This window comes from Antedon mediterranea, chromosome 10 (genome assembly GCF_964355755.1).
Source record: "Antedon mediterranea chromosome 10, ecAntMedi1.1, whole genome shotgun sequence".
NCBI lineage: Eukaryota > Metazoa > Echinodermata > Crinoidea > Comatulida > Antedonidae > Antedon > Antedon mediterranea.
In genome coordinates, this window is record NC_092679.1 from 16,497,569 (window position 1) to 16,513,501 (window position 15,933).

The 15,933-nt window shown below is 33.6% G+C and overlaps 1 protein-coding gene across 2 annotated transcripts; it reads right to left on the reverse strand.

Moving 5' to 3' along the window:
- Positions 1-7,613: 7,613 nt before the first annotated feature.
- On the reverse strand, positions 7,614-15,409 carry LOC140059851 (RNA-binding protein PNO1-like). 2 transcript variants are annotated; one of them, XM_072105803.1, is made up of 7 exons: positions 15,083-15,409; positions 12,963-13,112; positions 12,624-12,707; positions 12,162-12,222; positions 9,977-10,165; positions 9,042-9,138; positions 7,614-8,392 (listed from the first exon to the last, which is right to left on the reverse strand). In XM_072105803.1, the coding sequence occupies exons 1-6, from the start codon at positions 15,323-15,325 to the stop codon at positions 9,071-9,073; spliced, it is 795 nt and encodes a 264-aa protein (XP_071961904.1). In that variant the 5' UTR covers positions 15,326-15,409; the 3' UTR covers positions 7,614-8,392; positions 9,042-9,070. The 2 variants fall into 2 exon arrangements, with proteins under 2 accessions (XP_071961904.1, XP_071961903.1); XM_072105802.1 differs by having other exon boundaries at positions 7,614-9,138.
- Positions 15,410-15,933: the final 524 nt, after the last annotated feature.

Below are 15,933 nucleotides of genomic sequence, written 5' to 3' on the forward strand. Positions count from 1 at the left end.
TAGTGTGAACAGAGCTTTAGATATAAAATTTTGATAAGTAGATTGTTGGAGAAATAGACAAAAGTATGACACTACTGCACACAGTACATACACTTCCCACCTCTAAAGTTAACTTGGTTCCCACAGACGACATAAAGACGTAGACGCAACACAAGCGAGTTGACCAATGAGGGGCGACAGCTTGAATAAGCCATCGCTTGTGATTGGTCAGATCATTTGCATTGTGATGTCATCCTAAAGCGTGGTTCTCACTAGCGACGCAACACAAGGACGTAACGCAACGCAAGTGAATTTACCAATCACAAGCGATGGCTTATTCGCTTGTGATTGCTAACTGTCCATAACTTCGCTTGTCATTGGTTAAAACGCTTGCATTGTGTTTACGTCCTTGCGTTACGTTCTAGTGGGAACCAAGCTCAAAGCACACAAATGTAATATTCCTCTTTATTAAATTACATACATTTATAGAAGAACTAATATTTTAAATTCTTTATAAAAACATCCAAAATATATCTCCTTGTGAAAGTGCAGCAATGCTATTATGTGTTTGGGAATTAATGACAACAGATGTTTATGACCAAAACTGAAAGATATTGAGATAGAAAGCCGATGAGGACTTGTAACATATGTGAATTATAACAATGAATTCAATTATCTAATGCGGCGGCGGCCTCAGTATACATAATAAAAAGGGCGTCTACGTTCATGCTCATTGAAGGATGAAAAGCCTTTTATAAAGCCATGCACGATTTATTTCTAATCTATAATGACATAATTATGGAGCTTATGACAAAACTGATACTTATACTATAGCCATAGAAAAAGAACTTTTGAACTGTGGCACACAGATACTGTATATAATAGCACATTCAATATAAAAGCATGCTATATGAAAAAAATAATAATAATGTGAAGAAGTTTTATATTAATATTGTCATGTTATGACTTTGTCCTATGCGCTATAACTTAAGTCCTATGCATTATGACTGAAGTCCTATGCGCTATGACTTAAGATGCGTTATGACTTAAATCCTATGTGCTATGACTTAAGTCTTCAATTTTCTTTTTTAAAGTTCAAATGAAATACACTCAGTTGAATGACAATCATACTCTGTTTAAATATCTCTCAAATATTAACAAGAGAGAGAAGAAACACAAGTGCGCTTTATATGAGCTTACGTCTCTCCTTAAAGTTGCAAAGTGGAAGGAAAGGAGATACAAGAGTAGGTATACTGGATCATCAATGCATTAGCCATCAATAATATTAAAGTATTGTGTATCAACATATATAGGGCGCCGTAACAAATATTTGTTGGTAGCCATAAAATATAATTGATACTAATATGTAATATGTAGGCTTAAAGATAATATAGAAAATTCTATAATTTTTAAAATATAGGTCATTACAGTATGTAAAAAAGAACATTTACTGTATTAATGGTACTAATCACAAATAAAGCATAAAGGTATTAATCAAAAAATTGTTAAAATATAAAAAAATTAGTTATCTCCCACTAATAATAATAATAAGTTAGGATAAAAACAAAGGCCCTGGTTGAGGATTCCTACACGATACGATACGTTAGACAGTAAGTGGCTCGTCTTGAGGGGTTTTTAGCCATTTTCAACATATTTTAATGCCAGTTTTTTCCTCTGGGCAACGGCTTAGGGGGCCCCCTTAAGCTGCCCCTGGGTTCAGCCAGTTAGCGCTTATATCCGTTACGCCATTGGAAAAAACCATATTCCATTGTGATTATTTATAGGACATCATGCACAATAATAATTTATATCATACCAATGAGTCAAAAGAAGAGCATAAACAAAATACTACACTCATTCTATGCAAATAATATTTAAGTTTTATAGTTACAATAAAATAATACAGATTATATGAACTTTGATAACCTCTTGTTTCTGTAGCATTCATTGCTTCCTGAATAATAATGCCTACAATACCAAATTGCGTGGTATAATGTATATACAAACACTACTGTTGTTTCCTTTACTTGTATTACTTCATGTTGTAATATACAACCAAAGCACCTCGTTAAAATTGAATGAGTAGCTCACTTAAATCTGAATGGTTATACAACCATAGGAGTACTTCCAAGTATTCCCCTTTAAATTCCGTCATTGATTCCTTCAGGAAGTAGGAAGTACAAACTTATCCAACAATTTAAGAACTATACAGTGTGGATTAAGTATCGTGGTACACAGAAGAGATGAAGTGGTTTAAGGAAAGAGGAAATGAGTGTGTGAAGGAAATAATTGAAGGAAGGAAGCATAGAAGGAAGAAAAATAGGCATGTAAAGCTCTGTTCACTATCTTTATGTGACAAAAAAATGTGATGTGCCCATACATGGACATGATGATGTCATATCACTACCTACCATATTTGGGAATATCGCTACCATATTTGGGAATATACATATTATTTAGATTAACTATCAGTATGTATGGAAATGTGCCCATATATGGACATGATGATGTCATATCACTACCATATTTGGGAATATCGCTACCATATTTGGAAATATCGCTACCATATTTGGGCACATCACACATTTTTTGTTAAACTAGTTTGATAGTGTAGATAGAGCTTTAAAAGAAGCTTGAGATTTCCCATACGCACACTACGAAAAGCCCTGTTTCCGGTCGCTGCGACTATGTTATTGTATAAAAGTGTCAAAACAAAACATGGTTGGCATTCGTTTTCATGTCGCACCAAGCAACTACACATTTTGAATGCTTGTTTATCAAGAGTACTGAAAATAATCATAGCTATTGGGAACTCTGCAAAATGTTTATAGCCTTTTCATGCCTCTTATGTCAGCTCAGTATTCTATTAGTTCTTGAATAGAATAGTGATCAGTGTACTGTTCACAACAGTAACCTATCGCAAAAATACAATATTTATTTTATTAGTACTTTCACACATAGGTCACCATCAACTGAAAGTTGAAAGCACTATAAAGTAAATATTGTGTTTATGTGAGCTAATGTCTACAGTCCTACAATACTTGTGAAATGCACTTGTTAAAATAGTTGAATAATTTATTTAAGAAAATTAACAAATTACAAATCTAAACTTTAATATTACAACCCTTTGCAACAGGCATTTTGTACTGTATGTACACCATCTGGTTTGTAAATCTTTTTTTGTCAGATTATGGATAAAGCAAAATTAAGAAGGTACTATTCAATTTTCAAATCACCTAAACAATATAAAATGAAAGTAGAGCCATAGCACGTGTTGTCCTGAACTTCAATGCACAAATTGTGGTCAATTTAGCAAGGATGTTTTTAATATATATGTGAACTTTATTCAATCAATCGTACAGTACATTCCAGCCCTTCTAGTAGCTTATAAATGATTTGTTGTCTCTCTGCATTAATTGATTGATTAATTTGTATCAAGGCATAAAGGTTTGCTGAGGGGAAAACCCCATAAAGTGATGTGGGGAGGAATTGAGGGAGGAGGATAGTAGTACACTACATTCCACTGAAAGCCCTAAGAAATGTTTATTTTTATTTCAGCCAACCATAGGGATAATAACAGTGAGATAAAGGAAATTTAAGTCTAAGGCAAGATGGTATTCTCTTATTGCCTCGTCCTTCGGATGAAACATTAATCATGGATCCATAAAACGATATGCATGATCTTTATTAAATATACAGTAGCATTGCTTCCTGGTGAGCTGTTATTTGTACGATTACGGCTGATGAGGGTCTATAGAGGGCCTAATCCTCCATACGCATCATGCAGAGGGACACTAATGCATTAGTAAGAGGTACGGTATACATTATTCATAAGAACTGTGACTAGACACATGACTATCATTCAACACCTTAAAGACAAAATGTGTTAAGAAGACAGAAAGCACGTACTAAAAATACACATTGTGTACGAACAAACATTAACATTGAGCGTGTTTATGCAGAGTGCAAGCTCATTTTCATGTCTGAGACTAATCAGTGCACATTCTTCATGTGGACACGTTGTCGCCAGTGCTATACTATGATATTTTTCTTTGTTGTATTTCAGAATGATCAGAAAAATAATCATGCTCATAAGTATACTGAATAAAACGTTTTATTCTGTTAATAAATGATATGAGAAGTTTTTATACGTATGGCAGAGGCACCCATAAGCAGCAGCTGATTAAGACATCTTCAATTATAGTAAATTTATGACAGGAAAATACATATTATTATTTAGATTAACTATCAGTATGTAAGGAAATGCTTTAGGAAATCTGAATAAGTTACATAATCATAATTTAGTGTGGCCAGTCTATACAAAGCCTTTCCAAGTGAGCATAGATTAGTAACCTTAGGTCGTAATTATGCTAGCTAATAATTATAGATCCTGACATTTTTCAGGGTTGTCTTCTTTATAAAAAAAAAAACATAAATTAGTTAATTATTAATTCATTTTAATTATGAATATTATATTAAAAGGAATGTTATAAATACAGCAGTACCTACTGCAGTTTATTTATATATTTATGTATATTGGTACATTTTTTTCCCTTTATATTTTTAATAATGTAGTAATTGTTCTTGAGCTATGGAGAATTTTGTACTCTGTATTATTTTTTTCGAAATAAAAGATGAAATGAAATGAATGAATGTAATCATCATAGAAATATAATGGCATAACTAAAATACATAAATTACATACAGTAGACTGTAGGAAAAGATCATAAAAATATCAATCATGATTATCATACAATAAAACCATCATTATTATGATTCATACATGACGACTGTAAAACATTTCCATATAAACATATATTATATCATATTTTGTTCTGATAGCAAAAACAAAATAGATTAAATAAGATAGGATAATTATTTTAATATGAGACTACAGTAAAGAGCGCTTTATAAAAGTTCGATATTATTATTATTATTAATATAGAATAAAAAAATATTAAAGATTGGTTTTAATAATTGTTAAAATATAATCCCACTCGCGAATTTATTCAGTTTCTAAAATCATACATGATGACCAAAAATGTATTTTTATACCAAAACTAAAATAGATAACAATAACAAAGAATAATATACGGAATAAACTAAAATACACTGCATATTAAAGACTGATTTAAATAACTGCTCAAATCCTACTCCCTAATTTAGTCTCAGTTTCCAAAATATGTCTTGAATATGCACTCCACCAAACTTAATATGTTTCACTAAATACAACATTCTTAGATGCATGATGAAATGTAGATTACTCAAATGTATGGATAAGTAAACACTAATAGTCTTAATTCTTGGTACAACTAATTGCCTATCTTTTACCATGAGACAAGTACTGTATGATCATCGCTCAAACAAATAAGTGTTGTAGTTGAATAATTGCTGCACTTAAACTGAAAAAAACTTTATGAGCATGACAGCGCTTTGTTTGGTTATTTACGATAGAAGATGTTGAATAAAATAGCAAGCACCCAAGGGATGTATGACACAAGTTTGTACACCCTGGTAAAATATTAAGGAATAGATCTTCTATCTACTATGTACTGTACAATGCAGTTTCATTGTTCTATGGAAGTCAACATAAAATTAGAGGGCGCTGCATATGTTTTTGGAAAATTCAAATGTAGAATCTGTTTAGTTACAGATTCTGAAGAAGCTGCAGTGACGGATCCAGGGTTGTTAAAACGTGGAGGGAGAGGAGGTGGTTGGGGCTAAGTTCTGGAACATGTGCTTTTCATGAACAATAGAACTAACTTTTTACCAAGTTTTCTTCGTTGTCAAGGCTCAAATCAAGACTAGAAATAAGGTGTAATTTTTTTACATCAAGAGCAGTTGAGATTAAAATCTAGGCTAGAGAATTATATACAAATGAAGAGTTTTCAAGAATGATCACAAGGGACAAACGAGCACAGTTCAAGGTAATTCATCTATGTTTGTTATAAAAAAAATTCAAATTCAAGAGTTGTTAAAAATTTAAATGACTACAATCTATGTGAAAACTAACCCTAAAAGTAGATTGAAAATAATATCAGGTTATTTGTATTAACATATGATCATTATATGTAATGACATCTCTTGGACTGATATAATATGTATAATTATCTATGAATACATGGAAAAAGATACTGTATTTCATTAGCAAATAGACATGAATATTCAGAATTAATCCACTATAATGAATATTTACAGTAGCCTGGTCAAATCTTGATGACAGTCAATAGTGTGTTCAGACCTTAAGTTTCATTTATAAGCTCTGGTGACAAAATAATCATACACATACAAAAGTATTAAATGCATGATCTCTTGTCAGGTTTCATTCACACTGTCACTAGTACTCACCACATGTTGAGAGGAAATTAAAGTTGTACCAACATTTGCAACGATGTATTCCCCAAGATACAGTACACCATTTTCAAAACACTAGATGCAAAATGCCTTATGCAAATGAGTAGGTCAGAGGGCCACTAAGCCTAGTAAATCTGCAGAAAGAACACCAGAAGGAATGGATCAAATGAAAAACATAAGAAACACCAGAAGTAACGCCAGAAAGAATCACCAGAAGTAGGACCAGAAGGAATCAGCAGGAAAAAAAACAGAAGGTACAGCAGAAAAAAACACCAGAAGGTACAGCAGATTAATCACCATAAGAAACATAGGAGCAGCAGCTGAAACACCATAAGCAACACCAGAAGGAACAGCAGATGAAACACCATAAGCAACACCAGAAGGAACAGCAGATGAAACACCATAAGCAACACCAGAAGGAACGGCAGATGAAACACCATAAGGAACACCAGAAGGAACGGCAGATGAAACACCATAAGGAACACCAGAAGGAACGGCAGATGAAACACCATAAGCAACACCAGAAGGAACGGCAGATGAAACACCATAAGGAACACCAGAAGGAACGGCAGATGAAACACCATAAGCAACACCAGAAGGAACGGCAGCTGAAACACCATAAGCAACAACAGAAGGAACAGCAGATGAAACACCATAAGCAACACCAGAAGGAACGGCAGATGAAACACCATAAGGAACACCAGAAGGAACGGTAGATGAAACACCATAAGGAACACCAGAAGGAACGGCAGATGAAACACCATAAGGAACACCAGAAGGAACGGCAGATGAAACACCATAAGCAACACCAGAAGGAACGGCAGATGAAACACCATAAGGAACACCAGAAGGAACGGCAGATGAAACACCATAAGGAACACCAGAAGGAACGGCAGATGAAACACCATAAGGAACACCAGAAGGAACGGCAGATGAAACACCATAAGGAGCAGTAGCAGTTAACACCATAAGGAATACCAGAAGGAACAGCAGAACATCATAAGGAGCAGCAGCAGAAACACCATAAGGAACACCACCAGAAGGAGCAGCAGAAGTAACACTAGAAGTAACACCAGAAGGAACAGCAGAAGAAACACCAGAATAAAAACCAGAAGGAACACCAGAAGGAACACCTGAAGTAACACCAGACAGAAAACAAGAAGGAACAGCAGAATTAAAATTACAAATTGTGTTTGATTTGTTCAATATTGGATTGATCTGTTGTATTCAAATTACTTTTCATTTTAAAATAAAATTAATAAACAATGAAGATTAATCTCTTTGTTATTTATTCAAAAATATTACAATAAAATCTTAAATTAAATTAACAAGAAGTACAGTTCTTGCCATATGAACATAATTAGCCATTGACCTGTACCTACTGTAGTATACAGTAGTAGTATGGTAAATAAAACATAAATCAATTTTGTACCAAATTATTGATACAGTATATGCAAGATGTAACAAATACCCTAAATACAAAAAAGTCAGATAAAGCCTTTGATTTCTCTTGTTTATAATGGGTAGGCCTAACCTACCATTCGATAAGTGTACATTTTATGTATCATTTTCTTATACTATTTTTAATACCGGTTGGAGCCAATCTAGTCTTGTTGGGAAAACCTGCTTCGGGAGAACACTGTTCAAGTTATTTTGCGTTGCTGTACACACTTCTTTTATGTATATAATAATAGTTCATTCTTATATAGCGCTCTACAAGCAAGCTTCTCTAAGCGCTGAACATTATTACCCCAGTCATTTATTGGATCAAACACATATGGAAACATAAACACATATGGAAACATAAACACATATGGAAACATAAACACATATGGAAACATAAACACATATGGAAACATACTCCCATAATGCAACTAGTAATCAGCGCAAAGTTGTGTCTTGATCTAACCTGGTACCCATCTATACACACTGGATGGAGAGAGGCAAAGTAAAGTATCTGGCCTAAGGATACAAGCAATGCGACAAGAGTTGCTGGGTCTCACGATCAGTAGTCCAATGTCCAAATGCCCACACGTTCTCAAATCCTTTGCTAAATTTGCTAAATAGTTTTTAAAAAATTATTGAGAACAAAGTTAATCATTACAGCATCGATGTCATAACAAACACCTAAAGGAGGGCGGACGACTCGCCACATTTGTTTTCAGTTTATGATATTTATAAACATGAGAGACAACATCTATACACGTGACATGAATTGTCGATTTTCACTTGCTTGGCTGATTTATGATGGTATGTTTTAGTACGACATCAATTTTTTTTTCAAGAGGGTAATTTTGGTCAATTTTTAATGAACCATTACATCAGACAATTTTATAACGATTTCAGTCTCAGTGTTTACTAATCGCATCTGTCGCCCTCTGCCGATATTCAATATATATCCATACAAAAGTTCATTAATTAGTTAATGATGTGATATTTGCAAACGGTATACAGCTTATAATCTGGTCCTTCACAATAGGAACATGATATTTTAGTTTTATATACACATGATACAGTATATCAACTATACATTTCAAGAAAATAAATTCTATAAAATGATAAAAAAAAGCATAACAATAATGCTATAGTGCCAATATATCACAACTATGATATAAAGTGCTTGAATTTAAAACACTAACAAGATGTCTTGTGCAAAAACAGTGCGTTGTTAGTATTAGTATTAAGTATTGTTCATTTATTTGGCTAACCTTATAAATGTTAAAACCTATAAATAACTTCAAAACTTTTCTGCTGTTCGACTTGCAACAGCTCTCATATTTCCATAGACCTTTGAAGGAGGGCTCCCTGTAAAAAAACACAGACAAAATCCTGTTATGATATAGTAATATTATGGAAGTCATCTTTTATTTTTTATTACACCTTATTTATAGAGGGTGATCCTAAACAGAGTATGCCGACAATCAAGGGGCCCTCTTGATAAGCGACAGTGGCTGTGTACGTGTATACTAGTACACCGGGGTAACCCCCTACTCGTCTCGAAAGATGTACTAGTTCTACTAGGTCCTTTAAAGTACACATGGGCAAGGTGCGTACACTGGACCTATGGTTTATAGTCTTTATCCGTTCTACCACCAGAAACCATGGACCGAGTGAGGTTTGAACTCTTGCCGATGTTTATCTGACAAGGTATTACAGCACCACTGTCTTAACCGCTTGGCCACTCACTGCTCATTATCATCCACATCATTGGATGAATCCTTTTATAAAATAATGATTCTAGCAAACTTATATGATTTGGCTTCTATCTAAATTAAATTGTTTTTGTTTGGCTTTTTAAATGAAGCAATATATTTTTACAATTTTACTATTTTTTTATATGAGCAATAATTGTAAATGTATCATTTTATCAATAAATTGATCAGCAACAGACTGTAATTCAACAAATATTTTTTTTTAATATTCAAAAAAAATATAATAAATTTAATATTATTTGAATTTTCTTTCATTTTGATTCTCGCATGTTTTTTTTTTTTTTTTTACTGAAATGCTGGAAGGAATTAATACTTTATTATGTGGTAGAATGCTGTTTACATTTTTTTTTTTTGGATATGTGTCTATGGTGAAAAGAGTAGCTTGGCACATGAAAAAGTATAGATGTTTACATACAGAATCATTAACTCACCAAGTATAAGACTACATATTGCCGTCCGTGCAATTTTTATGTTTTGAAATGATCCTAATATATTGATTTTACTGCCTGCTAATACAACCCTGGTTTTGGTTACATTTTCAATAGTGAATTTAGTCTTGCCTCCTTTGCCTGCTATTCTCCCAATGGCCCTTGATAAATGGTCTCCCTTCAATGGTTTCACTGTAAGAACAACAATATTTAAAAATAAATGTATTGGTCTATCTACATTTGGTAGAGTACCTTCTTTGACACACCTCTAATCAGGGAACACTATTAAGATACATTTATATGAGCAAACCTACTCATGGGATACTGAACCTATTAGGAGTTTCCACTGTATCTGTTTAAAGGGGGATTCTGGGTTTAAAATTGCTTTTAAATATCGTTTATTTATTAAATAAAAAATATTATAACAATATAGACATGTCAGAATGAAGAAGTAATAACGAGAAATTAAAAAAATTAAATTTCATATACATTTTAGGGTAAATTCATGGAAAGTCTGTTTTTCAGCAGCTTAGGGAAGCTCATTAATATTCATGAGATATTCACAAAATCACGTCACCAGTGGATTCCAAACTCGCGACGTCATGTACGTTGTGTTTGTCAACTAATTTACATCTCTCTCCCCTGTCAAACGACGACCACCCGATCATTGTGAAATACATTTTTTGTAGATTTTCTAAGCTAGGCCTAAAGTGTAATAATAACAGTAGTAGCATATATTTATTTGACATTTAATGAAATACAAAATTTAGTACAGATACGGAGTCATAAATTATACTATTTTTATACCTCTATAGTACAGATCGTATTATCGGCTTCACGTACAATACTACTCTAGGCCTAGGCCTAGCCTAATAATAATATGGGCAAGAGCCATTCTGACTAGGGATTCCATGCCACGATGGCTACGTTAAAACAATGGGGCCCATGGGCCTAGCTAGCCTACTACTAGACGATTGGCCCATAAATAACAAAACCCATCCTATCAACCAAACTCCTAAACAATCTAAACCTAAAACGTTCTACAAAATCGGCTGTAAATATTGAAGCAAAACAAGGTCCGATCGCCGTCCACACGTATGGTGTCCCGATCGTCTAAGTAGGCCTAAAATAAAATAGGCTTAGTTTACTCTCCAAAAAAGCGGATACTCATGCATCAAGCAAGTAGACCAGGTAGTAGGAAGGAGACCTAGCCGATCCGGCCCAGTTAATAATTGAGCTAGCTAGTGTAGTAGACCCTATGCGAATTGATACTACCAGGCCTTTTACTATAGGCTGCACTACACAAATATTCCAACTCTCTCATTCGAGCTATATTATCTATACCATTCCGGTAGGTCAAGTCGACCTTCAATCAAATACTGTACATCGTTCATGTTGTGATTATAGACGGGGTCATATACTCGACCCGACCAGTTTGGTATTGTTGTATCTGCTTATCACGTGACGATGCCAGGCATGGGCAGCAGAGAGAGCACGTGTATCGTCGTCTCGCTCGATCCTCAGCAGGAATGTACAGTATACGTTACGCTTCATTGATTTTGATTTTTCCCTAAGTCGGTGCGAAAATCGGCAAACGTAAAGTGCAAACATATCTAATTTTTCACTGTTTTGTTGCATTTTCATAAAAAATTGACTTTATAAATGGGAAGACCGACTAAAATTACATCAGATAAGTATAATTTTACAAAAGTAATTGATATGGTTTATGATAACGAGTCGTCGGAAGATGGACCATTTCACGAATTTCCTATTTTGTAACCACAGTGTGATTTTGCCGTAGCTGCACTTGTAATCTGGCCTGATTTCACAGCCTTCGTTCTGCTTCACTGGGCGCTTATATAAATTGAAACTTTTACCGTTCAAGAGACAAACAAATATATTTTACATTTTTTACTATTCATTTTAAACCCGGAACCCCCCTTTAATCTGAGGCAATGTGGGCCATGCCAGCCAATTACAGAACACAGAGAGATGGACAAACCTACTACAGTCAACTATCCCAATAGTAGACTCTGGAAACTGCAAACTCTTCCAAAACCAGAGGCAAGTTCATTCATTTTTACCATTAATAACACATTCTGAATACCAGGCTTTCCAGAATAGGAGTCTTGCCTGTAGTACACTTTTATATAGAATCATTTCATATAAAAACTAATATATGTCTTACCATCTGTGACTTCAAATGTCTCAAGAAATAGCTCATCTAACCTTAGCAATGCTAATGCATCCTATTAAATGAAAAAGAAAAGAAAATAATGAAAATTAAAGCACTAAGAAACTTTAGTAAAGTACTTGGCAAAATATACTGCATATTTTTCTTTTGTTTTTTTGTGAAGTTATTAATGAACTGATCTTTCAAAAATTTCAATAGGCATGTTTTGTAAGTATATCAGGCCTGAAGTATATACCTATTTAACACTGAAAATTCCGAATGATAAATTCCATTTTGCCAAGTAATGAATAATTTCCCCTTCATGATTCTCAACACACCAAAATTCTCTGAAATGGCATTCACACTGCTCAAATCTACAAACCTTTTTCAAAGATTAAATTTGAACAGTAACAACTAACATGCATATCCAGCCATTTTCCACAGATCCCATTAAAAAAAATACACTGATATTCTTACCGCAACTTCGAAACCCAAAATAAATGCTTTAACAAAGTCTGCACCTTTCTGTAATGCTCCAACTTCTGATGTTTCTTTTGAAGCCTGTAACAGAAATGCAAAACAGATTATTTTAATGGTTAATGTATCAGGATACCAGGTGCTAATGGCTCACGATTAGAAAGGGAATATGAAGAGCGCACAAATAATACACGTCATGATAAACAGTTTTCTTTATAGTTTTTATAGGCCTAGTAAAGTTCACAAATTCATTTTCATCCACATGGTATATGAAGTTGATCCATCCAAATGATGAAGAAATTGGAGTAAATGCTTGTGTTTGTATATGAATGAAAATACCTTTAATTCTACTTGTCTTGTTTTTAAATTAAATCTAATTTGAAGTTTAAGGTGTTCAACTAAAGGTGTGTATATTTTCATCCAGTTTTCTTTTAATGGTGTATATCTATTTGATGGAACTGCAATCTTCCTCACTTCATTGCTGCCTTCCTATAAAAAAAAAACATAATTGATTGAGAAATGTTTATTTGTAGGCCTACCTAGAGTAGTTAACCATTTGTAACTTAGTATTTTCTATTGTCAACTGAGCATCAAATTCAATTTCCCAGTTTACTATATAATAAAGCATGCTCAATCGTTGTGTGTTGAAAAAATTGATTATACTTGCATACTGGCAAAGCACAGAGGATTTACGCCTTCCTAGGCCTAGCCTAGGCCCTAGGCCTAGTAGTATTATTAATTAATATTAAAGTAGCTAGGCCTAGGCCTACACCCATTCTGGCCTAGTCTAGATAAGGTGTAGATCTCTAGGCTAGATCTCTATGGTCGAAGCGGCCGCCAACCAAAGCGGCCGCCAGTTTAATATCGTATGGAACGCCATGTGCGCTTTAATCTTTGATTGTCGTTGTCAACGCCATGGCCTATGGCGAGTTGAGTTACAGCTGTATGTATGGTCAAACCAATAAATATAAGCCAAATCATGTACTATCGAATCTTTATATTTCTATAATAATTAAGTTTGCCTGCCGATAAATCAATGTATATTTTATTTGTAATTTAATATTAACTAACTAAATATATTTACATATACTATCGAATCATTAATAATTTACGTTGACCCGACGTTTCTTGAGCACTCTATCAAATCTTTATACAGTATTGCATTAATAATTTACGCACGGTATTGCCGAATATTTATATCTCATTTATTATACTATCGAATCCTTATACAGTATTGCATTAATAATTTACGTACGGTATTGCCGAATATTTATATCTCATTTACATACTATCGAATCTTTATACAGTATTGCATTAATAATTTACGTACGGTATTGCCGAATATTTATATCTCATTTACATACTATCGAATCTTTATACAGTATTGCATTAATAATTTACGTACGGTATTGCCGAATCTTTATATCTCATTTACATCGAATCTATATACAGTATTGCAATAAGTTACGTACGGTATTGCCGAATTTTTATATCTCGTTTACACTGTACTATCGAATCTTGTTTTTATTGAATAGTAATAGGGTGTGTTATACATTTAAGTGTTATTCCATTGTAATACATTGTTTGTGTTTTCAATAAAGCAACGTGAAGACGAAAACGTGACCTTCTACAGCACTATTCCTGGCCGGCCGCCAGTCGAGTTATTAGCCGCAATTCGCGTAATTAATTACCGTACCGTACAGACACTTGCATCTTATTTTATTATTTAAAACTCATTTTAAATTGATCAATATTTATATATCTGAAGGTATCAAACAATTTAGGATATTAAACAAATAAATTGATGTCATCATGTTATTGTAATTAAATTATGTTTGCGAACACGTACTACTTACAGTAGTTACTTTACTAATATATTAATATACAATAACAAATATATATATTTATTATTTTGATATACTTTATTGAAAAAAAATATATATTATTCTTAATAATTGGCTTATTATATATTATTATACAATAAAAACACCACAATGTTTTTTATTGACTTTATTAAACATATATATCATTTAGAACAGTTAAAGTAAGTAATAATCGATTCGCCATTTCGTTTAAAAGAACGTATCACATTCAATCTGTAAAAAAAGAAAATTTAATAATGTAGGTTGTTATTTACGTCCGAGGAAAAGAAAACCTGTCGATCGAAACAATGACAATCAAAAATTACATTACAAAACAACGACAATCAAAGCGCACACGGCGTTCCATACAAATTACCGTTATTGAACTAGCGGCCGCTTTGGTTGGCGGCCGCTTCGACCGTAATCCGGCCTGCTTACCTACTATTTTTTTCAAATAATTGAATTTAAAATCATTTTTTTTTTGTATTTACATTTAACAGAATCAGAAGAGTGTGCACTGCATGTTCAATAAATGTCTGAATCATAAAAAAGAGACCTAGCCTAGGCCTATAGCAATTTAATTTGACACAAACCTACCAGTAACTTTTCCCCTCGCAGAGGTGGAAACTTGGGCCTAGCCGTCGACCTAGGCCTAGTGTCCATTGGCTGCTCTTGCTCGGTCGCCTCCTCCGCCGATACGGTATTGGTAAGCTGAGCAGCCACAGCCTCACCGTCTGTATCGTCGACGTTCATGTCTTGACTCTTTTCCTCAAGTTTTCGCTTTCTATTTTTCTTTGATTTGACTTCCAGAAAGTCATTGCTTTGTTTTACCGACATCATTTTTTAATTATTTGACATCAAACCTTCTAATAATACCAATTTGTTGAAATTAAAACCACAGTTTCTACGATCCTACGTACCCACCTAGCGTTTAAACATGTGTGTCGTCTGATTTTTAATTGAACTTTGACACGAACTCACTCACTGGTTTCAACAATGAAAATGGCTTATAGACACTCGTAATCAATTTCGGCCACAGTTTTTTCCAATTAAAACCATTTTATTTGTGTTATTTATTTGTTTCATATTATTAGACCTATGTTGAGTTTAATTTTCAAGATTGCTAAAAGTATTATAAAACTACTTACACACTAGGCCTAATCATATAGTCTTTCTACCCTCCCTAAATATTTGGCTTAATGAATAGACCTAACCTACTGAGAGCAATCTAGTTCAGTAAAAAGGGTAAACTTTGTACTGAAATGCTGAAAATAAAAATAACATTTAGGTCTAGACGCGCAGAAACACTAACTCTATGAGATTATGTTGGGCTTTGAATGATAAACTATTACTTGTGGGTGACACGACGTGTACCCATCATAGAGCACAATTATCTTCTTTGTTAAGAGAAGAAAGTATGTAATCCGTCATTTTCATAATCCATCGTG

Bases quoted from the DNA above. Each gene is read 5' to 3' on its own strand.
- LOC140059851 (XM_072105803.1), bottom strand. From the start codon at position 15,325: ATGATGTCGGTAAAACAAAGCAATGACTTTCTGGAAGTCAAATCAAAG. The intron at 12,708-12,962 runs GTATTTTCATTC...TTTCTGTTACAG, and splicing joins CAAGACAAGTAGAATTAAAG to GCTTCAAAAGAAACATCAGA. The intron at 10,166-12,161 runs GTAAGACATATA...TTGTTCTTACAG, and splicing joins GACATTTGAAGTCACAGATG to TGAAACCATTGAAGGGAGAC.